We start from the raw sequence: 26,868 nt of genomic DNA, 5'->3' as shown, positions 1-26,868 counted from the left end.
CCATGCCTTTCATTATGCAGGGCAATATGCTAAACATTCTTGGCTATGTAAACATTTTGAGTTTTATCTTTTACCCTCAATTATTTTCATTGAGTCTTCTGAGTAAATGTGGCTTTTTCCATGGGGACATGTTCTAGTGAATATGATTTTCTCTCTTTTTTACATAAACAGATGTACATACACATAGATACTATATTTGAAATTATATTTTTAGGAGTTTGGCCCCACTGAGTAAGTATCTTAAAGTCCTGTAACTGGAAGGGCTGTAACAGTGGTGCGGTAGACCTTTGCCTTTTGCAATATCATACTTGTATAACTGAACCAGCCTGGCGATGGGCATGTGAATGTTCAGTTTATAACTCCTGGCTTATGAGAATCTGAAGGGATACTGGCTGCAATAATCAATGCTTTGGATTTACACTGCTCTGATCAAAAATCTCCAGTGGGTGTCTATACCATGGAGCTCTGTGAAGACATGAACTGGGCCTGATATATAATTCTGCTATAGCTTAGGGAAGTAAATGGAACATAATTCAAGTAATACATGATTGATATAGGTTAAATATCAGTCAGGACAGACTAGGTTATATTGCAGTAACAAATAGCCCCCAAATCTCAATTGCTTAAAGAACAGAATATTTCTTATTTACTATCTACATCTGTTGTGAGTGGCAAGGTGAAGACGAGGACCTCTGCTCTTTTCAGTCTCTCAAGGATCCAGGAAGATAGTCCCTGTTCCAGAGGCAAAGAGTGATCTGAAAAGTGTTGCTTCAACAGTCCTTCAGCCTCAAAGAGATACCATTAGTCTGGTTAACACCTCATTGGCCAAAACATTATGGCCCACCCAACAAGAAAGTGATCAGGTGATGAAGTCCTGTGATGGCCAAAGGTGGAAAGGCTCAACTTCTTTGAAAGGCATGAGAATAACTTTGCTTTGTGTTGGGAGAATGGACTAAATTGCCTTAAGTGTCAATATCTGTTGATGCTTATATTATTAGGGAAAATGATCATTGGCAGCAATACAATGGACAGGGTATTTAGAAAAGAAAATGGAGCTAGTCTGACATTCTTGTTCCATCATATGCAAATATAGAAGCCACTTAAGACTGAAAGAGAAAGTCATTATTCCAGTCTTTTTAAAAAATTCTAACAATGCCTATCTGAGTGCCTTGAACATAATCCATTAGTATGTAAGTTTATTAAACTAAATCATAGAAAAGAAATGATGTTGAACCCTCGTTTAATCCCTAGAAATGAAAAATATAATGTGCAGCCTTCAAAATGGTAGCCTTTATTAGCAAATGTGAAAAGTAAAAGTTGCTGAGTCATGTCCAACTCTTTGTGACTCCCTTGGAATTCTCCAGGCCAGAATACTGGAGTGGGTAGTCTTTTCCTTCTCCAGGGGATCGTCCCAACCTAGGAATTGAACCCAGGTCTCTGGCATTGCAGGCAGATTCTTTACCAGCTGAGCCACAAGGGAAGCCCTTTCCTTCTAATTTTAATTCATTATCATAGCAAGGGCTTCCCAGGCGGTGCTAGTGGTGAAGAACATGCCTGCCAAGGGAGGAGACATAAGAGATGTGGGTTTGATCCCTGGGTTGAGAAGAGTCCATGGAGGAGGGTATGGGAACCCATTCTAGCATTCTTGCCTAGAGAATCCCAAGAACAGAGGAGCCTCATGGGCCACAGTCCATAAGGCTGCAAAGAGTCAGACAGGCACACACTAGCATAGCAAAAACAAAATAAAAAACCATGAGGTAAAGACTGTCTTTCATATGTCTATACTTCAAATGCCTGGAATATACTCAGCATATAAGTCTTGAATGAATATATAATAATTTTTGAAGACTGTATTAATTGTAAAGAAATAAGAAAATATAATGGCTAATTTTGGAGGGTAGGTTTTTTGTTTTTTTTTTCTATGAAATATTTAATCCTAGTGTTTAGAAGATGGGCTCTTGATCCAGATCATTGGGGTCTGCTCTATCACTTAGCAGCTATAATACCTTGAGTAAGTTTCTTAATCTCCCTATTCACCCTCTGGTTCCCCATTCATGAAATGAGACAATAGTAATGATACTTATCTTATGGGGTTGGTAAAAAGGATTAAATTACACCTTATAAGCAACATACTTTGGAGTAGCATCAGCACATGGTGAGAGTTTAAATACACCTTACCTACTGCTACTGTGGGCTTCTCTGGTGATTCAGCAATAAAGAATCTGCCTGCCAAGGCAGGAGATGCGGGTCTGATCCCTGAGTCAGGAAGATCCTCCAGAGAAGAAAATGTCAACCCATTCTTATATTCTTACCTGGAAAACTTCATGAACAGAGGAACTTGGTGAGCTGCAATCCAAGGAGTCGCAAAAGAGTCAGACATGATTTAGAGATCAAACAACAACTGCTACTGTAGTTTTAATCACTTTTGTCTTGAGATTGAATGGTGTGAGCTTACTATATATATTCACCAACTCAACAATAATGAAGCATAGAAATGAAATACACAATTGCACCTAGAACTTTGGCACTCAACTTATTTTCACTCTAAGGTTTGTATTTACTGTTATCTTGAAATTTGTTTAATGATGAGCTTTAATAAACAGTTGTTAGGGTCCAAAGAGCTATTCTGTGCAGGACCAGGGATGAGGATTGATGTGTTTGAAGGGTGTCTCAGTGTCTCACTCTGTGTAAACGGAGAGAGAGAAGGATAGCTTCTGAAGATGCACTGCAACATCAAACTTTCTTTATAATGACTGTGAAAGCCCAGAGAGTACTTGGAGGCACTTGAAGAGGTTGTTGAAGCCAGAATATTATAAGAACTACCTTAATTTTGAAAATAAAAAAGAAAGCAAGAAAGACTAGACAGTATGATGTATGACAGTGGCAGTCACATCAGTGTTACTTTCCCACTTGTCCCCAAGCACCTAACACATAGTAGGTGCTTTATAAGTGGATAACTGATTGACTTATTTGAGTGAATCATTGTCAATGTAATCTTTAAGTGAAAACTAGGTCACTTCATAGGTACCATCATATTTATATTTCCAAAGAAGAAAGTGTCTAAACCCTAGCACTGGAAACAAAATGCTGAACTTCTGAGTGTTTCCTCTTCCCACCCCAGCATATTATTTGAAGGAAATTTTTATAAAATGTCCTGAGCATATTTCTTTGTCAAAACCCACTCTTCGGTGCTGAAAATGATATATTTCTATGTATTCAACATGTTTAAAAAAAAAACTCAGAAGGTTTGTTTTAGGCTTACTCCTATAAACATCTATACTGTAGTCTAGCTAGATCACGTTCCCACATTTAGCTGCTGAAATAATTGACAGACTTAAATTTGTATAAACTCAACAATATTTCAGGTTAACTTACTGGTTAAAAGAACCTTAAGAGGTAAGAAATGGCTTACATTTTTCACTTTCCCATTTGCCATTAGAAATCTAACACCCATTAACACTATCAGTATTTTGCAGAATGCTTTTTTCTTTTGTTTCTCCTTCCCTCTTTCTTCTTTTGGTAAATGAACAGTATCAGTAAAATCTCTAAGAGAAAGTACTGGGCAATACAGTGTTAAAGTGCTGCTTGAGTTGTTCAATAGTTAGTGGGCAGGTATTACAATTCACTGTAGCTGTAATAGAGGGTAATGTCACTTTAAGACATGTGATACTTTACAGAGGAGGGATGTATTGAAAGAGACTTGCTACTTACAGCGCCGTATAGCAGCCCTGCTCCTACATTTTGCTGCCTTACTCTGCCCTGAATGCTCTGGAGTGGGGATGGTCCGTCATTAACTTAAACTGATTCTCATCAGGAAACTGCACATTATCTCACCATCATTTCAAAGGTCTCGTCTGGCAGAGGTGACGCCAGGAGATGATTTAAAGGTGAAAATGACAAGGTTTCCAGCCCTCAAACCTTGGTTCCTTTTCTGACAATACAGTCTGAATGAACCCAATGTCTTCTTTACTGTGGAAGTAGCATCGGAAGAGAAAAACATATATACATTTTTAATCCTGATAAAGAAGATTATTGGGAAGCTCTTTTTAAAAAAATCTTCAATTGTGGCACAGATGGATTTTAGAAAGTGTTAGAGCTTTCCAATGAACACTAATAGAGTACTCTGCTCTTGGCTGGATTTTTCAGGTAAGAAGCCTCTTTAAGGATTTAAGATTCAGAAAGCAGATTTGAAATCTATTTAGTCAGGTCTAGAGACCTATGTAAAGCTGAATGCATTATTTTTGGGGGAAACACTTATTAACATAGAGATCACCTCTTGCTAAGAGAGTTAGCAAAGAGAGCTATTTGCAGGAGCCTTGGAAGTAATGTTAAGAATTAAAGAAAGTTAAATGAAAAAAATAAAATAAAAAGAAGGAAAATATTGCAAATGTCAAACCACAGCAATTTTGAGTACTAAGATTTATATGGGTGAAGAAGAGAAAGCAGTCATTGAAAAACTGTTAAGTTTTTATCCTGGTAGGGTTTTTTTCAAGTTTAGATGAATTCCTAGTACATTTTAACTGAAATTCACAGTCATTGCATGCCACCATCCGCTCTATTTTGTCTTTCTATAATTTGCAGGCACCCAGATGCATTCATTTCAGAATTCATAGGAGGGGTGTTGCTCTTATCTGAAGAGAATGCATCTATGGTACACTGATAGTTCTGAAGACAATGAGGCTAAATCTGTTGTACACAAAAGTAAACAGTGGGCTGTGAAACTAATTATAAAGTGAATGGTCCATGTGAATCACAGACCAGGGCATGAAAGGCATCACGCTGTTGAACCTAATGTTTTCCTACTTTGCACTTAATTATGGTTGTCACCATTTGTCTATTATAATTTAAAAACCCTTCTTAAAGACTAAGTCTCTCTCTCCTAAAACCCACAAATTATCTTGTATTATGTCTGTATACATACACACACACACACACAGGTATAATGTATATAGTTTGCTTGCTGAACATCACAGCTTTTGAAAGAGGGCCAATTTTCATGAATAAAGAAGCCACACTGGGAGGTCACTAGGAGGTTTTAAATGTAGAGTTTAAATTCTTGAAGTATATGATTTGACAATGGAAAGATGAAAAACAGAAAGAAACAATCTTGGGTCCAAAGCTCTAAGAGAAAAGCATACACTTAACTGGATTCTTATATAGAAAATGCTTCCGTATCACTGGCTGAATAAGGACGATGCTTCAAGTTTGATTAATTTGGCAAATATGAAATGCAGCATAAGGTGTTGTTTGAGAAATTGGACAATATGTAGCGCAGTTGAGCTTTTGTACCTCCTAAGATTCTCATAGGTGCTGAGAAGACTGTCAAAGTTTCAGCGCCTGAGAAAAGGTGGATGCTCGTCCATAAATACATACACCACCTGTATATGCATATTCATCAACACTCAACAAATGCCACAATAAGATCTTAGGAGGCAAAGCAATATTGTAAATTATGGTTTGCTTTAGGAGAGATGCATAGATCTTAGATCTTGTATCTGAAACTCATTTGGCTGAAGACAAATCCTTCTGATTTTAAGTCCAGCCCCAAACACCAGTTCTTTCAGGAGATTACAACATGCCTCTGAGAAATGATTTCTTAGTTTAGAAGACAGCACTGGAATTAAAAATTCATGACTGTAGAATTAAAAAAAAAAAAAGAATCCACTCTTTCCTTCCAGGCTTATGTCAGACTTGCAATGAAGTTAGAATGAACAGGAGCATGCAGCCTTTCAATGCCTGGAATAACTATAGCTTAAAGATAATTGTGTAAAACAGGATATTTAGTCAGGGTATAGTGTTTCAAACTGCCTAACAGTCAAACACTTTATTTCTGTATTTCAGCTATCCTAAGAGTTTGGTTTTGCAGAATTTCAAAAATGGATTCATGATCTCGTGGAGAGTGATTTCTCTCAATCCCACTTCATGCCATGACCTCTGCCAGGTCATTAATTATAGCCAGCAAAGTAGCAAAGGGACATGACGTCTGAGACCCCCCTTCTTTCATCAGTGGGACTGACAGAGCTGGGGGCTCAAAGCCGGGGGTAATTCTTCCTTTCTAATGTTCTCTTTAGAGAATGGCAATGGTCTCTGCGATGTCCTGGGTCCTGTATTTGTGGATAAGTGCTTGCGCGGTGCTGCTCTGCCATGGATCCCTTCAGCACACTTTCCAGCAGCATCACCTGCACCGACCAGGTAAGTCGGAGGCTGGCTCCACAGTAGCCTCCAGTCTCCAGCCTCACTGTGGTCTTCTAACAGATGGTTGAAGGCAAGTGACAGAAAGTGCTACAGTGTGGGCAGCTTGCCTCGGAATTCCAAGACTTACTGTTGGCTGGATGCTACGGGGAGTGTGGGGGATACTAAAATGCCATGGATGTATTTTCAATAAATGTTTAGAAAATGTGATTCTGTCTAGGAGTCCCACCATCCCTTGGTGCATAAAGTAGAAGTCTTTTGTTTGTGGGTACCTTGGCCAATAGTGAAATATTCTGCAAAAAGTGGGATAACTTTCAAGACTTGAAAAATTTTTAAAGAGCCAAAATACAATATTTGCAATCGAGAAAGTGTGTCCATGGTCCTGGGCTGCATTTGTCTGAAGCATAGATACCATAATTTTGGTGTGTATGTGGCTAAGGATTTTGTGCGCATGTTAGTGCCAAAATTAACTTTGGAAGTAGTTTGTCAACGAAAAAGAAATTAAACAGCAACTTACTATTTCTTGTCTGGTTTGTCTCCTCTCTTTTCTCCCCTCCTTCACTTTCTGTTCTTCCGGTATGCTTGGTGCCTTTTTTTTTTTTTTCCTATCTCTCTTGGCAGTATCGGGGACAAGTTCTCTCTAGCGTGACTCCCCCCCCCCCCCGCCCCATCGAATTTTAAGTTCCAGATGCATTTTACTTTCTTCGTTTTTCTTTGCAGAGTGTATTTCTCACCCTTCCATGGTCTCACTCTTCAATCTGTATTTTTCTCTCCTTTGCCGCTCCAGCTTTCTCATTACTATTCCCTCAGCTCGACTGTCCTCACCCATCCTGGTTCTCGGAAAGGTTGCCTTCCATTTTCTGCTTAGCTTCAGCCCTTGCACTTATTCCTCCACCTTCAGCGCACCCCTTCCCCTCCCCCACCCCCCATCCGATAGCCAGGTCCGGGCTCTGGGGACCAGTTGCGCGCTCAAGCTCCGGATCCTTAGTTCTCTAGCGCTGCCAGCTTTCCACACACACTCCTTTCCTTCCAAATTCCTCTCTGGCTTCTCCCATCCGCCCGGCTTCCTGCAGCTGCGTGGCCCAGCGTCTATGCCTTTGCCTTTCCCTGCCTCGCAGCCGGCCTGGGCACCCATCCTGGGCTCTTCGACACTCTCTTCCAGCAACGCCTCCCAGGGCGCTGCTTGCTGCTTTCCTGGGCTCTGCTTCCTGGCTGGGGGCGGGATCGAAAGAGCGCTGCTGCCGCCCAGGTTCTCCCGTGCCGGCTGCGGGCGAGCGCACCAGCCAGCTGAATGCTGCAACTTGGGCCGCCCCGAGAGCAGGGGTTTGGCGGGGCCTTAGCTTGGGGCAGAGGCCCAGGGTTGCCTCTGGGCTCCAGTTGCCCTTTCTCCACTCCCTGGGTCTGGGAGGAATGGCGAGGGGGCGTTGGTGCCCCTGCAGGTGGGTATGGAAACGGCTTTGCGGATGCTGCGCGCTGGTATTTCTGCTCCGCGTGTATTCTGAGACTGGATCTATCACTGCCAGAGTCCGAGGCATCAGTGCGGAGTCGGAGCAAAAACAAACGTGGGTCTTGGAATCCCCAGTTTACCTCCAATCAGTAGATGGCCAATCTGTTCTGGCAAAAAAACGTCTTTGAGTTGTTACATAGTCATACAAATAACGTGAGAAATTTCTAGTCATGATAATACTTAACGATAAGCATGCATAACAGAAACAGCTAATGTGAGTGTTTTAGACAGGATCTGAAGGTTAATTCACGTTGCTTGGCTTAATTCTTATTCAGGTAGGTGTGATTCCCCACCGTGTTGCTCAGGCGACTGAAGTTCTGAGGGTCTGGGTGACTTAAGTTCACACAGCTAATATCTGTCATTGGAGACTTCAGTCTGATTTCATCTCCAGAGCCTGTTTCCCAAAGAGGAAATAATGCCTCAAAGTGCAGAGAACAATCTTGCCATGTAGCCTTTTTGAAGCTTTATGAGAACCTTCATATAATTCAAGAAAACTTTCCAGTTATGTCAATAAATGGACTCATTTGAAGTGCATTCTGAAAGGTGTCTATGGCAGAACTGGTGAGGGGTGGCTTGTGGGGATGACAGAACTCAGGCCAGACCATCAGTACGCGTGCATGTGCGTGTGTGTGCACGCGTGTGTGTAAGTGCTCACAGTGCTCTCAGTCATGTCTGAGTCTTTGCATCTGTCACTGAACATTAGTGATATGACCCTGGGCAAGTCACTTTTCTTCTCTGGGCCCAATTTCTGATTTAGGGGTATTGTGGGGAGTGTAAATAAACTAATCTTCAGAAAAGTAGTTTATAAACTGTAAAACTCTTCAGAAATATCAGGAATTACTGACATCCTGGGGTTTCCCTGGTGGCTCAGATGGTAAAGAATCCACCTGCAATGTAGGAGACCAGGGTTGGACTCATGAGTGGGGAAGATACCCTGGAGAAGAGAATGGGTACCCATTCCAGTATTCTCGCCTGGAGAATTTCATGGGCAGAGGGCCTGGCGGGCTGCGGTCAGTGAGGTCACAAAGAGTCAGACAAGACTGAGCAACTAACACATTTTCACCACTTCATACACTACAAATGTGCATGTCATAGATGTTGAATTAGTGACGTCTTGCCGTTCACACAGCTAATTATCCTTACTGGTAACAATATTGCTTTTACTCTTGCTGTTAATTTTAACTATGTGATACCTGGCTAGAATATACTTCCAAATTCCACCTGTCTTATTTTGTGCCCTATGCATACAGTCAAGAAATATGGCACAGTTTGCAATGAGTTTTCACATAGACTGTCTCTCAATTAATTGATTAATATATTAGATTTTTTGGGAGTGAAGGGTTGTGGCTATGTAACAAGTAATGTTATGTCTTTGTGGAGCTTGTTATCAAAATACAATAATTTTAAACCTGGAAACACATCATAGGTTCTCTCTGCAATTAAACTCATTATTTTTTTTTCATTGTTTACTCTTAGTAATTGCTTATTATCATCAGTTCATGGTTCATCTGTACCTCGAATACTCCAAGAAACTGCAGCACTGAAACCAATTTCAACCCCAAGTACTTATACATTTGAGACCTATTTCAGATTCATTGATGAAATGAAGAAACTATAAATACTCTCTTCTAGATGCAGAAAGATGAAAATAATATTAAACTAAAGTCCAATGTTTCTATGTATTAGGTTTATTCAACTTTCTTGGGTTTTCAACAATAGCTGCAAAGATTAAAGTCATAGATCTTGGACACAGCAATATTCTACATTATTTCAGTGAGAAATACAATCTCCTTTAATGCAATCTTCGGTCTTGATTTTAAGGGAAAATGTATGCTTCCTGTGATGAGAGTTGTGATGTTTCCCTTCATGGGTCTTAAATCTTCAGGGACACTAATGAAATGTGTATGAAAACAAGAGAGAAATCAGGGCCAGTTATCTGTGACAATTCCCTCCTTCAATGAGCAAATAAATAAATAAATAGCTGGATAAATGAGCAAAAAGGAAAAACATAATCTCATTTTCTCAAATCGGTTAAAACAAGTGACATGATGAGAAAAAATGAGACACCAGCAGACCCTGAGCTTTGCCACATTTGCCTAAGCTTGAAAAATCGCCTCTTTCATAAAGTAGGAGCTGGCAGACACCATGTGCATATCAAGTGTCTGGGAAATGTGAAAAATGACACATCTTTCACTCACAGCCCTGGATGGAGTGAAGGCTTTACAGTTGCCTCCTCACCTGTTTAAGAATGTCTGGGCCCCCTCTCTCCAGGCTCTTATAGGCAGCTTCACCATCATCCCCTACACTGTAAGATGGATAGTGCTCTGATCCCAAGCAGCCAATCTCAGTCTCTCAAGAAATAATCCACTCCACTGACAGATGAGTGAAACTGGATGTTCCCCTCATTCAAACTATGCCGTACCTGGATGGCACCAGCCAGCCAGAGTCCTTTAGGGAAATGGTTAGAGATTTGGGCCAATTTCTGCTGTCAGCACATAGTATTAGGACCTTGTTTCTGTGAGGTTGTGAATTTGTGATCTGTCTTTTCAATGCTGTTTCTACACAAACAGAATGAGAATATGTTAACTAGAAAACGGACTGAGTTTAATGTATTCCCCTGCATTCCCAAAGTGCTTCCTATTTTTCATATTTATAGTATTAGGAATGCACCATTTGTTTTCAGTGACTCACTAGTTAAGGAAGATTAAAACAGTCAATCAAATGAAAGTGAATTTTAAAATTACACAAATAAGTTAAATGTGCTATAGATTAACAGATTTGTAATATCAATAATTTAATATTTGGCTAAATCAAGTTTTTTTATTTTGGGAATGATGTAGGAAATTAGTGTAATAACTTGAAGAATACTCATGCCTTTTTAAAAAATATGTACAGTAAAGCTAGAAGAAGGACATTTAATTTAAAAAAGGCAGACTGAACAATGAAAACTCAGAGTGGTATTCCATTGTTCCCAGAAGTTAAAATAGACAGCTTCAACTCTTTATAATCACCAGTTATTATGTGACAGGTAAAAAAAGATGTGTGGTTTGCTAAACGTAACTTTCTTATACAGGATTATTTTTTCCCCTTGTGGGTATAAGATTATGACAGCAATTTTAATGGTTACTTAATTTCAAGGGTGAGTGTACATGGGTGTGGGTGTGAGGGGTTGTCCTTGAAACTTAATAAAATATGGATGATTTCACAATACTTTAGTGAGAAAAGATCTTTGGGATTCTTTAGCAATTTAAAATTATAAAGATAAATTACATGAGACAAGAAGTTGTAAATGCCTTATGAATCATTTATTCTCTCGTCACTGCTATTTTATTGACAAGGGTGTATGGAAGTATAAAGAGATGACACTGAATAGAATTGTCTGTGTAACTTATACTTGGTTTCATTTAAAGCTTTATAAAGCAAACTGTACTTAGAGGTATTTGTGACTTAATTATTACATAGTGAACATCACCATCCATTTTAAAGTGAGTGTTTTTGTGAAGATTGGAAAGCATCCTTGTATACCTTATACTTATTTTTCCCTTCCTGTTATATATTACTTTATTGAAAGCTGCTCAGGGAATATGTATTAGAATACCAAGTTTCCTTACAATAAAGGGTTGTTTTACAATTGTAGTATAAAAGAAATAGTGAAAACAAGAGTGGTTGTATATTGAATTTTTAGAATGTGTACCAATTCTAGATTGCTAAGTGTAGTGAATTGGCCTAAGGATTGGAGCAGACAGGTTGTTATTTGGTGTAACTGGTGCTGGTGATAATCCGTCGATCATGTGATTGATGATATTGACCTCATCCTAGAGTCAAAGTGCAGGCATGAGCATTTGATGGTGGCTCAGATGATAAAGAATCCACCTGCAATGCAGGAGACCCGGGTTCAATCTCTGGGTCAGGAAGATTCCCTGGAGGAGGGAATGGCTTCCTACTCCAGTATTCTTGCTTGGAGAATTCCATGGACAGAGGAGCCTAACAGGTTATATATAGTCCATGGGGTCGCAAAGAGCCGGACATGACTGAGGACTAAAACTTTCACTTTCACACTTTCTTTTCAAAATCAAAATCAGGTAAAGATGCAAATAAAAATTTTCTGACATCCCTGTGAATTTATAAAAGAATTACTACAATGCAGTCTAAGTACTGTTACTTATGACCGCCTATGGCCTCAGTTTTATACAACAGTGCAAACAGATATTTAGAACTGGCATTAATGAACAGTACTCTTAGTTGTTCATCTCTTTAAAGTTCATCTAAAATGAAAATTGCTTTTTCAAATCTTCTAATTTTGAACTCTGTGTAAAAATTCAAAGCTTGGGTATAAAAATTGGTACATCATTAAAACAACAACAACAACAATCTGCAGTGTTTTCCAAAATGTAAAATGTGAAAGTCCTGACACAATTCCATTTCTAGATGCTTATACTAAGAAAATGATTGGACAGGTTTAAAAAGATGTATGTTTAAGGTTTAGTCACTGAAACAGTAATTTTGATGGCAAAAAATTAAAGGAAGTTTCCATCTCTATCAAAAAGGATGTGCGTGCATGCTTAGTCACCTCAGTCATGTCTGACTCTTTGTAACCCCATGGACCATAGCCTGCCAGGCTCCTCTGTCCATAGGAGCAAAATAGTTTGGAGAAAATATTTATTTGTACATGCATAAAAAATATCAGAAAAGATAAAAACATTCCTTATACACTGTTAGTTAAACCTGATGGGAGGATTGGATTGACGTGGCTTTTTATTTCCTTTAATTTTGAAAAAATTTCAAATTCATTTCTAGGATGGGTATGTAATGATCTTTAATGAAAAGCTTAAAATCTTAGCTATAGAGAATTCAATGATTAATTTAAAAATGCATCAATGTTCCTTCCCAGTTTAAGGAAAAAGAAGCAAATGTAGGTTGCTAAAGTATCATTAGGCCCTTTTCCTTCTAAGAGCCTTAATCCAATAAAATATTCAGATTAGCATTTCCCAATTCAAAAACACTGTCCCCTCAAGATGCTCTTTGGAGAAAAACTATTAACTGCTGAGGAAACACTCACTGTACGATGTGTCTTTCTCTTGGAGATTTGCAGTGTGTGTGAGTGTATGAAAGTTCTGAAAAGGTTTGCAGATGGGAGTCCTGATTGTGTTTAAAATTTTCCAAAATTTTTTTTTTTTTAATTTGGAAAACACCTACAGTGACTAGTCATATCACATGCATTGAGACGCATAGGCCTAGATAATCCCGGAATCATGTAACATTCATCTTTTTATCTTTCATTTCTAGTAAGGAACCTGGCATATAGTAGGTACTCAGAAAATATATGTTAGATTATTAAAGAAGAAGGAATGACTGTTCTGGTGGAATCAAACACTCCTTCATTTTTTCCTACTTATGTGTGAGTGTTTGTGTGTATGTGGCTGGGTACATCTGTGTCTATATATGTGTTTGTAATGGAGAGTGGTATAAACACTAAATTGTCACTGTAACATATGCATGTGTGTGTGCGTATATCTGTGCAGTATCTTTGGGTAGATATTTGACTCTATTCAATATTTGACATTAATCAAAAGCCATGGCTCAGATGGTAAAGAATCTGCCTGCAATGCAGGACCAAGGTTCGATTCCTGGTCCTATCCCTTGAGAAGGGAATGGCTACCCACTCCAGTATTCTTGCCTGGAGAATTCCATGAACAGAGGGGCCTGGTGTGCTACCAGTCCATGGAGTCACAAAGAGTCAGACACGATTGAATGACTAACACTGATATTATAGTACATTAATCAAAATGGTCCAAAGAACATACTTAAAGATGTAGTGAAAAGTCAAATCCTTAAGGTTTTCAGTCACAGCATGAGTTTTTATTTTTTCCTATAGATTAGAAAATATTATAGGTGTGCTCTTGAGGGTCTGAAAAGGAAACTTCACTTAGTAAATAGGAAAATGACTTTTGCTTTCAAATCTTCTGATATCAAGGAAAAAATATTCACTTTATCTTTGCAGAAGGAAAAAAATAGCACCAGACCAGCAGTTTATCATTTATTTGGGATAAATAGAAGAAGAAGAGTTATTTTGCTAACAATTTATATAAACTAATTGGATTCCCAAAGATAATATCCTCAAAGTATTTAGGGAATCTTCTTGGCCCGCTATTTCTTTCTCTTTCCCCGAATTTATATAATAAATGTCCAGAGAAAGAAAAGAAAAATGATATATCACAGCACCTTTCTCTCAGAAGATAGATAGACATCAGAGTGATCTGCCTACTCGTTAAGCATACCCTTTCTCCTTGCAGGGCAGGAATCCAATCAAGCTTTCCCTCAGTCTAAAAGGGAGGAAGACTTTCTACATCCTCAGCAAAGGCCATCTTCTGTTGATGGAGTTACTTGTGTTTACCATTACCCTGCCCTTAGTAGGCCTTCACTTGTAGATGTACCTCCTTTATACCTAAGACTAAATACAAGCGGAGTCTGTGTATATCTAAAGGGGTTTTCTGATTTCCCACTTGTGTGGGTGAAGAATGGACCTCCTGAGTCACATGCTTTGAAGTGAATAAATGTCAGCTTCCAGATTTAGATGAATTACTGCACAGTGCAGGGTGGTGGGGGGGGGGTGAGTGGCGGAGTGGGGGTGGTGGCGATGGTGGTGGTGGGGGGGAAGGATTTCAATGCTCCTGAAATTGACAGCAGGCCAGCAGTTCATCCTATCCCTGGATTAAATACTATGTAGGTATTTGATCAATATTTGCTGAGCAACTAGACAAGAGTTTTATATCCTTTAAAAAAGTGCACATATTGGTGGGAAAGCACCACTTTACACCTTCTCTTATACCTAATGGTGTTGAAGAAAGAGCCAGAGTAGGAGTAGGACACTGGAGCTTTCAGCATCTCACTTCTGTTATCAATTGCAAGGCTCCAGATTAGAAGGTTGGAAGGAATCAACCGTTTTAATATTGCTCCTAGCAACTCCGAGGAGACGATCCATGCATTCCACAAATAGTAAAGTATATCCTGCCAAATAAGGAAGCTTTAAGCGGCCCAAGGAACTGATTCATTGCCTTTATCCATTTGATAGAGCAAGAAGCAGTACAAAATCACCTTTGTATATTAAAAAAACCTTCTGCTAAAGCTATTTGAAAACTTTCTGGATGATTTCATAGATGGAGAAGGCAAATAGCTTCACAGACCAGGTAGTTAACAAAAATAATTGGATCAGCCTGGAGGCCAGATATTACAGAATGCTGAGAACTGTGGCAGCTTAAGAGCATATGCACATCTAGAGGGCATAGCACAGACTTCGCCACACCTGAGATGGACTCAATGTGACCCGATCATCCGGTATTTCAAGGCAAGTCAGAAACCTAGAATTTTATGTTAAATTTTATTTAAACTTATTTAAATTTATCTTTTAAATGTCAAGTGGGCCAAACAAAACTTAACTCAGGGCTATATCCCACTAGCAAGCTGTCAGTGGGTGACCTCAGACAAGATTATCTCCGGCTCCAACATTTTATGATTCCTAATGAATTTATGCGAGCACAGTGGAGCGAGGCGAAGGCAGTAGGGCCAAAAGGGGAATCTCAATGCAGATCTGTTTTGTTTCGGCCTGCTTTAAAATTATGCCCGTGGATGAGTCCTATTTTGAGTTAAATTCAACATGTTAAAATGCTGTGTGTCTCTGAGCCTTTTATATGCAGTGAACTACTCTCACTAGGGGGTCTGATGAACAGAGAGCATTTGTATTATGAGGCTAGTGGCCTAAGCAGAGGTCTCATTTGAATCTTAGCTAAAAGTCAATTAACTTAACTTCAGATTAAGGCTAAGCAGAAAGAGTAATCTGTAAATGTAATAAAACAAAGGGAAGCATCGGACAGCATAATGATGCCTATGTAAAACCCTTTGTTTATTAAAGTTCTCAAAATCTAGTCTGCAGTCCACTAGCGGATTATAAATTTATCTTGAAACCCAAGGTGTTTTTTTTGTTGTTGTTGTTCTTTTGAGCAAATGATTTAAGATTTTATGTACATTCATTTTGTATATGAACACAGGCTACTTATTAATATACTGGCTGAGTTATCATTCTACACAAATGACATGTAACTAAGGTTTACTGAGCTTCCTTAATTCAGTATTCTGCTAAGAAAACTGGCTGCTGCCTCTGGGAAACATTGCAAAGTACCTGCATGCAAATAATTAGAACTCATGCAATTTGGGGAAGGATAATTTGTTATCACTGGATCTTGAGCGTTGTTTGAGTTGTTAGTGATTTTCCATTGCTGTGGTCCTTGCTTTTTAATTATAAATTAGTGTTGCTTCAGTTTCATCATTATCAATTAAGTTTGCTGTGGGTTGTTTCATTAACCCTATAGTCTATAATAATGCATATTTGCATACTTGGGGTTTTAAATTTGCTAAGGATTAGACTTTGAAACATTCTTTGGTTGTGGTTAGAAATGATTCATTGATATGCTTATTGTAAAACATGTGTTTATATCACTCTCAAAACTTATTTGTATGGTGACACTAGTCTAGTGACATTTTGTATATTGCCTGTGAACCTACACGACATAAATTCTCAAGAGAAGAAACATTTTTTGAGTTATTTTTATGTCTGTAAGGCATTGTTTCATAATATACTAGCATATTAATAGGTTCATCTTATTTTACCAAAATAATGAGTGATTCATAAATGCATCTTTCCAAGTATTTATTACCCAAGTATTTTCCCATTGGAAGTGGAAACAGGTAGAAACTGGATATTGCACCTCCTCAGGGTGTTGGGATTAGGAAAATTTGAACACCACTATTCTTTGAAGAAATTGTATCTAGAGGTCAGACCTACTGGAACTCTGAATTAAAAACTATATGACAAAGCAAAAAATAAAATAATAAAACCATTTTTTTTCTGAGATAAAATGATAAGATATAAGACAGGAGAAGAGAGTACTTGGAAGCTTCCCAGATGAGGTCTTATTAAGTTGAATTGTTTTTGTAGCTTCTTACACTTTTTATCTGATGAAAATGCAAGATGCCATGTACTGGACATGTGTTTGAGAAAGTAGGTCACTGGGTGAACATTTATAGGGCAGCATTTTTGACAGTTACTCCCAGGATTGTTTAGAAGAAAAAGCAGATTTATGGCATACACGCTGCCAATCTCCCACCCTCTATCTATCACAGACCAAAGGAATCAATCACAGTGATTGTTCCCACAGAGCCTAGATGTGATTTCAGAATCTTTTTCAATCCTTCTCTGGACCACATACTAATTGATTGACACAAGCAAGTTGAGAGTCTTTGACCGTCCCTGCTGGTTCATTGACCATCTTTAGAATCCCTCTCCTATCCAAAAATACATGCCACGAAACAATTCATAAAAAATAAAAAGATCCAAAGTGTGATTAAAGCAAATATAAATAGCCACACATGTCTAGTAATGATGGTTTAAGATAGTGGATCTTTAGTCATTCTGTCAGCTTCTAATATTTGCAGAACTTTCTTTTTATTTAATCCAGAAATTTTTGATTACTTTCCCCATTCTCTTATTCTATGTCAGGGATACAAGCTGCTTGTCATAGGAGCTCTAGTCAATCAGGTGCTTGATCATAAAGCATGAAGCACTTCATTCTGAACAGAGAGGATTTGAGAAGCCCTCATAGAAAGCTGGATTTTGTGTTGGCTTTGAATGTTGGGTAGGAAGTCAGCTAGTGGGAAAGATCAAGGGTACCATACTGAACCAGAGGAAACAGAACAAGTAAAGTCTTAGTGGAAGGTAAGGGGGATAAGGTAGGACTGCGACCTAAGTGTCTATAGGCCCTAAACTAGTTGGAGAACTTCATATTATTGCAGATAAAGGGAAAGCAAGATTTTGTTGTTGTTGCTGCTGCTGCTGCTGCTAAGTCGCTTCAGTCGTGTCCGACTCTGTGCGACCCATAGATGGCAGCCCACCAGGCTCCCCCGTCCCTGGGATTCTCCAGGCAAGAACACTGGAGTGGGTTGCCATTTCCTTCTCCAATGCATGAAAGTGAAAAGTGAAAGTGAAGTCGCTCAGTCGTGTCCAACTCCTAGCGACCCCATGGACTGCAGTCTACCAGGCTCCTCTGTCCATGGGATTTTCCAGGCAAGAGTACTGGAGTGGGGTGCCATTGCGTACTGTTTTGTAATCTAAAGGTTGCCTTAGCAATGTCCACTGATGATCACAGATGAACAGCTAGTTAAAATGGAAGAAAGAAGCCCCAGCATCCACAGTTTGAGTCTCTGTGGAAAGCAAGTCATTTAATAATACAAGCCAAAATATGCTACTTCTGCTGATTTTTAAAGTCTGGTTGTTACTTTAGAGTAAACTACATATCTCTTACATCAAAACCTAAGGATAATAATTTTATTTTTAATGGACAACAAATTTAATGTGTTATTCAACAAATGTTTATGAACTGCCTACTAGGTTCAGAAAACTACACTTCCTCAATAACTATAGCAATGCCCCTTTACTATAATCACTGGTTCAATGCCGCCTTTCCTGACTGGATCACCAGTTCTGTGTAGGTAGGGAACTGAGCAGCCTGGGGATCCCTGACTGGGTGTCTGGCCCATGTGCTGTGCTTAATCGCTCAGTCGTTTCCAGCTCTTTGCGACCCCATAGACTGTAGCCTGCCAGGCTACTCTGTCCATGGGGATTCTCCAGGAAAGAATACTGGAATGGGTTGCCATGCCCTCTTCCAGGGGATCTTCCCAACCCAGGAAAGCCCCATCTGGCCCATGGTTCTGTGCATGTACTTAATCGCTCAGTCATGTCCAACTCTTTGCAACCCCATAGACTGTAGCCTGCCAGGCTCCTCTGTCCACTAGGATTCTCCAGGCAAGAATACTGGAATGGGTTACCATGCCCTCCTACAGGGGATCTTCCCAACCCAGGGATCGAACCCAGACCTCCTGCATTGCAGACAGATTCTTTACCAGCTGAGCCACCAGGGAAGCCCCAACGTATGGATAATAATTAAAAGCTGAGAGGGAAACTTAGGTTATATCTCGTCTTTCACTCAGGTGCTCTTTCCATCACAACCAAGTACTACTTTTAGGAATATCAGCAAGTTGGTCTTGGTTTAATATAATTACAAAATAAATTTCTATGTTGTGGGGCATTGTGCTGTATTAATAGGCTCTGTGTCTTAGGCTTGGCTACATCATGCTATAATTTTAATTTCCTGTGCTCGATAGAACTTTAGTGTTTATATTTCTTTGCATACAGGCCTGACTGAAAGCATGCTTTCTTTGCTTGTTGCATTAACAGGACCTCATTTTCAAGTATTTTTTTATAGGGCTATGGTCTTATAATGTTTTGTTTTGATTTTTAGACTCTGGAGGCCCTTTTCTTGTGCTCCAGGGGAGGAAGAAGCAGCATAAGATGAATCTACATTTATTAGACTCAGTCTTAGTGTAGATTTTCTGTTTTACTTAAAAGGAAGTTATAAATCATTCACAGTGGAGAAGAATTCCACCTAACTGCAGTTTAACTTTTTGATAAGATTTTTTGGCATTTATCATGTTGAGACTTTATAAATTATCTAGAATATTGTAAAGTGGGCTGACCTTTCTGGTAAGTGGTTTGATCATTTGCAGCAGTATCTTTTTGCTAAAATATAGAATTTGCTATCTTTCAAATAAAACTTGCCAGATTCATAACTCAATAACATATTTGGTAGAAATCGCTTACATAATCAGACCTGAAGTTTCCCTTTCAAATTCCTCTCACCATCAAAACAAATCCTTTTGTTTGTTTGAAAATATCCCCATGGCCAGTGGTGGCAAATTCTTGAAACATAGTCAACTCTTCCTATAACCATACATTGCATATATGATTGCTAATCAATTATGACACTCTTTGTATTTTCACCTAGATTCAATCTCTGAATCCTTCCAAGCACTGTGATCCAATCATGAGTTGTTAAAAGAGGTAGGGATGCTTTCAAAAACAACCACAACAGCCACCCCCACAACCATCATCATTCAGCACCTACAATGTCAAATACTGTGCAGTTTCCTACCTGGACTTACTTGTTTAATTTTGAGGTGAGACAGTTGTCCATTCTTGAGCTATGCTGTTCTTATATGTAATTGAAGTCCCCATCAAGGTGGGCTATATTATTCATTTAAAATAATGATATAAATAAGCATTGACATGTAAAATATTTAGCATGGTACCTGCAGCAAGACAGTTACACCCCATTTGTGTAGCAGCTGTGAACATCTTTGGGAATGAGGTAAAGAGCTGACTTGCTTGCAGGCTTTTTACCTGATCTTACCCTTTTTGCCACCTGTGATCCTTGGCCAAAGAAGCGGTAGGAATTGGAGTAGCTCGGGATCCTAATCAAACCAGGAGTTCTCATCCTAAGTCTATCACTACTAGCTCCAAGTGTGGACTAGACATTATAGTTCTCCCTGCCTCACTCATGAAATGGGGATTCCTGTTTATAAAGTTTCCACCTTGCTGACTTACGTAAGGAATAGAGAAGGTATCCTTTCTATATCTGCCATATAGTACTTGTCCAGCACAAAGCGTCTCACTATATTGTTATGTAAATATATGAATGTCACAGCAAAGATGGTATAGAAGGACTGCTTTATACTGACATGTATACCCATAATATTTTATTCTATAAGATGATGCATATAGAAATTTTATAAGCTAGACTTATTTGCCTCACTTTATGAATACATCTGAGAATTCTGATAATAAAATTCATGTATTCAGAACAGTTAAAAGGTAGGGATTTTAGAGCTAGTCTCTACTCTGGAATACATAATGGTTAGCCATTAGTTCTAAGTCAATATGACCAGGTTAATACTCACAGTATACTTCCTTTCAATAGCAGGTTGTGTAGGTAATTACTGAAGAAGGTGCTCTAATCCATAAGTTTGGTAGAGTCTGTATGATGTCAAATAATAGGGAAGTTTGGTTAATTAATTAAAACATCTGGCCAATATTTCATTAACAAGAAATGGTCTAAAAGCCAGCATTGGCTCTTTGTGATTCTCAGAATGGGTTATAATTGTATTAAAACCCTATTAAAAGAGCCACTAGTCAACTGAAATCTTATACCATTTATCCATATTTCCTCAGTTATTTCTTTTTCCATTTATAGTGTTGTCCTTCCAATAACCCATCACCTCTTTATCATAAGACCCAACTGCTAAAGGAAGTAACCCAGGTGTATACTGATTTGCACATTAGTACCTAAACATCCACAGTTTTCATCCCAGGGTACCATTTTTGTGTATTATTATGTGCACCCCATATTTTCTACTTTGAATGCAAAATGATTTCTTTATGTACTAAGGATTGCTTAAGTAGCATGGTGTCTAACATTTTGAGCCTTAGTAAAAGCAGCAACACAAAATAAAGTGCCAGTGGTCAATTTCTTATGTTTTAAGACTCCAGGGAATTCGAATTAACATAAAATAATAGCCTATGCAGTTAGAAGCATGGATTAAATATATTATAAGATGATGATAAATTTGCAATTACTGTTTAAGAGTCTCTTAAGAACCATATCCAACATATCCAAGAGCTCTCTACTGAAGAGGTCAAAGCCTTATAGAAGTCTTGATGAGTTACTTGATAAAACTTTATCTCTTTTTTACTGTCTCATTAACATACTTCAAAAATGCTGTTAAGTATTTCTGGCAAGCTGAGCATCAGAGTAATTTTACAGTAGTGTAAAGGATTTATTATACTCTTTTCATGAGCCTATTTATATTCAATAGTGACATTAATAGGTTGCCAAAACAAACTAGAGTTAATTGTATTTAATTAAATTGTTGAAAACAACTAAGGGTAGTTTATTATTATTGTAAGAAGAAAGCTCTATTGATGTACTTATTTGTGTGAATAAGATCTGGGGTAAAGTTCTTTCTCATGGGTATGGTATTATTCATCAACAGAAAGCAATATAAAAATGCTAATTTGAGAAAGTTGTTATTATAATAGAACATTTGGAAGTGGAAGCTTCACATAACATTTATAATTTTATATCCAGTATTAGACAGATAAAGTGGGGTTTCTGCCAAAACATTCATCCTGTTCTACTATGCATCCTGAGGAGCTACAAGACCATCTATTCATCTCTTCTTCCTTCTGTTGAAGGAATATTTGGTGGGGGAAAGGTCTAAGATCTGGGTCAAGTCTTCTGCGGAAAAAAAATGCTTTAAATGAAACCTAGAGAAGTAGAAAAGGTGAGATCAAGAGTTAGGGATGTAGTTTGGACAGCAAAGAATTCCAGGCAGGTAAAGATAATAGCATTATGAACATCTGGAGTCAGAAAAGAAGATGCATTAGAAAACTCTAAAGAAGATCAGAAGATCATGGAAAGGGCACTTCTTTGTCATGTTTTAAAACATCTAAATGTTTTGAACATAATAGGAGACAAAGAGTATATGCTGACTTTGGAAGGGAAAAGCTAATTTAGCACTCCTCCTTGTCTGAGATATATATATATATATATAGTTTTACTAAGTACCTTGTGCCTGTCAGTGTGCTAAGAATTCCATATTATTTCATTAACCCTTATACTTACCACTGAAGGCAGCTACTCTTTTTCTCTTCTTTCTACCAATGAAGGAAATAGGGTTCAAAGAGTTTGAATAACTTGCTCAAAGTACACAGCCAATAGGTGGTGAAGCTATGATTTAAACTGGGATAATCTAGTTCCAGATCCCATGCTCTTCATGTCTATAACACTAAAATTATTTGCCTCTACCAGCATCATTACTTTTAGTTGTGATGGACAGAATTAAGAAGGAAATGAATGTGTTTCAGAAGAGGCTACAAGATGCTATAATGACCAATCAGCTCCAAATTTCAATGGCTTAATGCACAGAAGTTATTTCTTGCTTATCGTACTGTCCTCTGGGGTTGGCTGGAGACTGTGGTCTGTGCTATGGTCAATCCAGAATTAGGAGCAGCATCTGTCATTCATCATGGCAGAAAAGAGGAGAGAATTTGAGGTAACATTAGCAAATAAATGCTTCAGTTTGGAAGTGACACATGTCACCACTCACGGGCCAGATCTGGTCATATGGCTCAACCCAATGGCAAAAAGCCAGAGAGTACAATCCTATCATGTTCCCAGAAGGCAGATAACAGGAAATATCTAGTGAAGAGCCTTCATGGTAACTGTGAAATGCCTTAATGACTAGGAAATATTTTCTTTGTTACAGTGCCCTTTCATTCTTAGATATCCAAGTTTAGATATCTCTGCTTATTTTAGTATTTGGATAAGGCTCTAGACGTTTCAGTTACTCAGTCTATAAAGAAGAGGATAATCCAGTTAGTGAATCTAAAAAAGGGAAACAAAACCAGATGCACTGTGACACCAAGCATACAGTTTTGTTTTGTTCTGTTTTCACACAGCTGACTTTTGAACAAATGGGTGTCACAGGGCCCAGCTCCCCATGTAAGTGAATGTAGAGCAAACCTCTGGGGCCATAAGAGACCGTGCACTCTTCTCCACTGAGTCCTTTCCCATAGCAAACACCTAAAGTGCTCGCTTGCTCACTCTTTCTCCTTCCCTCCCTCTACCCTCTCATTTGTGTGAGCCTAATAGTTGCTTTTGAACTGTGGTGTTGGAGAAGACTCTTGAGAGTCCCTTGGACTGCAAGGAGATTCAACCAGTCCATTCTAAAGGAGATCAGTCCTGGGTGTTCACTGGAAGGACTGATGTTGAGGCTGAAACTCCAATACTTTGGCCACCTGATGCGAAGAGCTGACTCATTGGAAAAGACCCTGATGCTGGGAAAGGAGGAGGGCAGGAGGAGAAGGGGACGATAGAGGATGAGACGATTGGATGGCATCACTGACTCGATGGACATGGGTTTGGGTGGACTCCGGGAGTTGGTGATGGTCAGGGAGGCCTGGTGTGTTGTGGTTCATGGGGTTGCAAAGAGTTGGACACAACTTAGCGACTGAACTGAATCTGTGAAGTGTCCTCCTCAGAGGAGCCTGGCAGGCTACAGTCTATAGGGTCGCAAAGAGTCAAACACGACTGACGCGACTTAGCACACGCAAGCACACACAATGTGTGAACTGATCTGTTTTAAGAATTGTTGCCAGTGACCAAAAAGTCAAAGCATTCATTACTCTACCATCTGGGAGGCTGCTGTTTGCTTTAGATAAAGCATTTATAAAGCATATTTAGAAAGAAAATATTATTTTTATATTATCCTAGTTATTTTTTAGTCTTCTTGTTTCCATTTTCAAAACTATATCTGCTCCTAGTTGGCAGGCAGAGAAATCAGTTATGGATCAAATGTACCCATTTGTCATGGATTAATGCATATAAATGCTCTGATGACAGCAGGAGAGAAAGGCTGTAAGGATAGATGCTGACTTTGGAAGACAAAAAATTAATGAAGCTAGGGAAAACAGTGATAGCATAGCGCATTGCAATTGTAGGTGCTAAATGACTTATTTTCATACCCTAGGAGTATGGTAACATTATTCCTCTCTTCCCTCCTTTAATTAGGTGCTCTTATAATCCATAGTGGCCTCAGCTGACAAAAAAGTTGTTTTAGGAAGAGTCAGGCTTCCTGGGAGCTGTTATTTACCAGACAGGGTTTTTTTCTTATTAGCTACAAAACTGTGTGTTGATGAGCAGACAAAGCTGTAATTCACCAACATGTGTCTAAAGGAAGAGAAGAAAAAATTAGGAAGACTAGACTGATCCATCAACACTTCTGTCACAAATGTCATTACCAAGCGGCATTTCCCATGGATGGTTCAGGAAGACGACACATATCAGGTTTAGTCCTGTTAAACATGGTTTCAGTCTCTAACTTCCTACCTCTTAGTGGTGGAATAAGGCTGAGGTAATTATTTTGTCAGGATTTTAAAGAACTTTCAAGACTATCTCCTTGGTACACACAGACACACTTGATTAAACATTGTTAAATTACTTAAAAATAATAATTAGATAAGTTAAGAATGAGGAATTACTTTAACAGTTATCTAGATCAAGCTTTCCTTGGACACTTCATTTGCCTCAAAGCAACCCCTGCCAAGTGGTTATGGATTCCCTGGTAGGGTCCTTTGATTTGTTGGAGAATTCTGAAATCAGGACTCATTTTTTGACCTACATAAAATTCCTTCAATGATTTGCCCCCATTCTCAAGCCTCTTCCATCCATAGTTTTATTCATCTCAGTTAATGGCAGTTTCAGCCTCCCCATCCTTTTCATCAAAACCCTGGAATCACCCTGCACTCCCTCCCTCAAATTTCATGTTCAATCCATCAGCAAGACTATACTTCCTGAATGAGTGTATGTCTACCTCTAATTGAATCACTATGCTGTACATCTGAAACTAACACAACAGTATAACTCAGCTTATTCAAAAAAACAAACAAACAAACAAACAAAGAAACTGTTAATTCCCTAACTTTAGATATATCCAGACTCCAGCCACTTCTCACCTTTCCCCTGTTATCTCTGTGGTGGATTCTCTTAGATCTCCACTGGCCTCCTTGCTTTCCCTTCAAAAATAGACACAACTTCTGTGTTTGTTGGCTCTTGCTCTGCCTGGAATGTTCTTCCCTAGATATCTACATGGAGTACATCCTCACCCCCTTCAAATTTCTGCTCGAATATTGCCTCCTGTGTGAGGTCTCACACAACAACTTTATATTAATTCTTATTTCACCCTCCTCCCAGCACTTCAGATCCTGTACCCTGCTCTCCTTTTGCAGTAGCATTTGTTGCCTTTTAACTTGATAAATCATTCACTTATTTGTTAACTTTATTACTTGTCTTCCCCCATTAGAATCTAAGTTCCACAAGGACATAGATTTTCTTTAACCAACCTTAGTCCCTGATGTATCATAGGGCACAAAGAAGGCTCTTAAGACATGCTGATTAACTAAATGAATGAAAAAATGAAAGAGAAACTTTAGGACCTCATGAGATAGAGCTCATTCTTTCTACTCCACATTAAATATTGTAAAATAAGTATTCATAAATTACCTGCTAGAGCCTTCAGTCCACTGCTGAAAAGGAAATTCTGTCCTAGATCCATTGGCCCTGATCCTCTGAATTGGCATGACTCTATTGGCCACAGGAGTGAGCACCGGGGTTGGTCTGAAGCCCACAGTCCATGGGCAAACCCTGTGATAATAACGTGAAGAAGGAACTTTTATAATCTCAATTTTCCAGATGAAGAAATACAAGCTCAGAGAGGTTAGGTAATTTGCTCAATGTCACACAGGTAGCAAATGACTGAGCTAGGGTTCAGACCCAGACAGCAGTTTATGCTCCTAATGACTGCCATAACTCTAACTTGTATGACCTTATTTCAGGAAAGGGGTGCACAGTTTTCTTAGGATGTCACTTTTATGGAAAATGAACAATAGTTTCAGACTTTTTCTGAGTCTCTTGTAAGACCTGGGATGTTTATTACCTTTTGTGGGAGCCTGTTTCAATATTGGATAGCTGAAATGATTAGATTTCTATACCCCCATGATGCTTAGCAAAGTCCTAGGGAAGAACATCTGGATGGTTTTTAGTTCTGTGGCAGGCTTTAGAACAAGCTCAATATGTTTTCCATAAAAGAACCATTTAGATGTAAAGACAGTATATTTCTCCTAGGACACCCTTTTCCAGGCTAATTGATTGTCGTATGAAATAGTGTGGCTGTGAGCTAACACAGGACGATTGCCTTTGGAACCCCAATTTTTATTTAAACAGCCCAAGGTCACGATAGCTGTTTTGGCAGCTCTACCAACCTGCCAACTCAGATTGAATTTATCACCAGTGAAAACCCCCAGGTCTCTTTCACACGCCATAGTGAAGTCATATCTCCTCACGTCTCTGTTTTCACAGTTGGCTATTTGGACCCAAGTGTGGATTTTAAATGTGTCCCTGTTACTTTCTATCTTGTTAGATTTCAACTTTCATTTCATCTAATTGGAAACTTTCAAAATTACAATTCTCTCATCTAATATTTTAACTAGACTGCCCGAACTTAATGGTTTTGAATGAATAGAAATATCTGCAAATAGTAAAAAAATTATTTCCTAAACATGAATAAAATAATCCTACATTCTAGGATGCTAACATTTTTGTGAATTTAAGAAGATGATATCATTTTGTGAATTTAAGATTTTTAAGCTGCTTCTTACATATGTG

The 26,868-nt window shown here is 38.7% G+C and overlaps 1 protein-coding gene and 1 long non-coding RNA gene across 8 annotated transcripts in view; one reads left to right on the top strand and one right to left on the bottom strand.

Annotated features, from left to right (window-relative positions):
- Nucleotides 1-7,658, bottom strand: part of LOC147348275 (uncharacterized) — a 55,395-nt gene extending 47,737 nt beyond the window's left edge. Inside the window, exon 1 of one of the 2 annotated variants that reach the window (XR_015151328.1) lies at nt 6,710-7,658. This is a non-coding gene — a long non-coding RNA (uncharacterized LOC147348275). The remainder of the gene's footprint in view (nt 1-6,709) is intronic. The other variant, XR_015151327.1, reaches the window with a different exon arrangement.
- TAFA1 (TAFA chemokine like family member 1) overlaps nt 3,686-26,868 on the top strand; it is a 601,276-nt gene continuing 578,093 nt past the window's right edge. For 3 of the 6 annotated variants that reach the window (XM_086366905.1, XM_086366908.1, XM_086366906.1), the window contains exons 1-2: nt 3,694-4,146; nt 6,072-6,192. In XM_086366905.1, the coding sequence (XP_086223031.1) occupies nt 6,075-6,192 (118 nt within the window). In that variant the 5' untranslated portion in view covers nt 3,694-4,146; nt 6,072-6,074. Of the gene's footprint in view, nt 4,147-6,071; nt 6,193-26,868 lie in introns of all 6 variants that reach the window. The other 3 variants (XM_086366909.1, XM_086366910.1, XM_086366907.1) reach the window with 2 other exon arrangements.

This window comes from Bos grunniens, chromosome 22 (assembly GCF_055505025.1).
Source record: "Bos grunniens cultivar Pamir isolate PY7600 chromosome 22, Bosgru_T2T1.0, whole genome shotgun sequence".
NCBI lineage: Eukaryota > Metazoa > Chordata > Mammalia > Artiodactyla > Bovidae > Bos > Bos grunniens.
The sequence above is the reverse complement of the archived record's forward strand: the minus strand, read 5'-3'. Positions and strand labels throughout refer to the sequence as shown.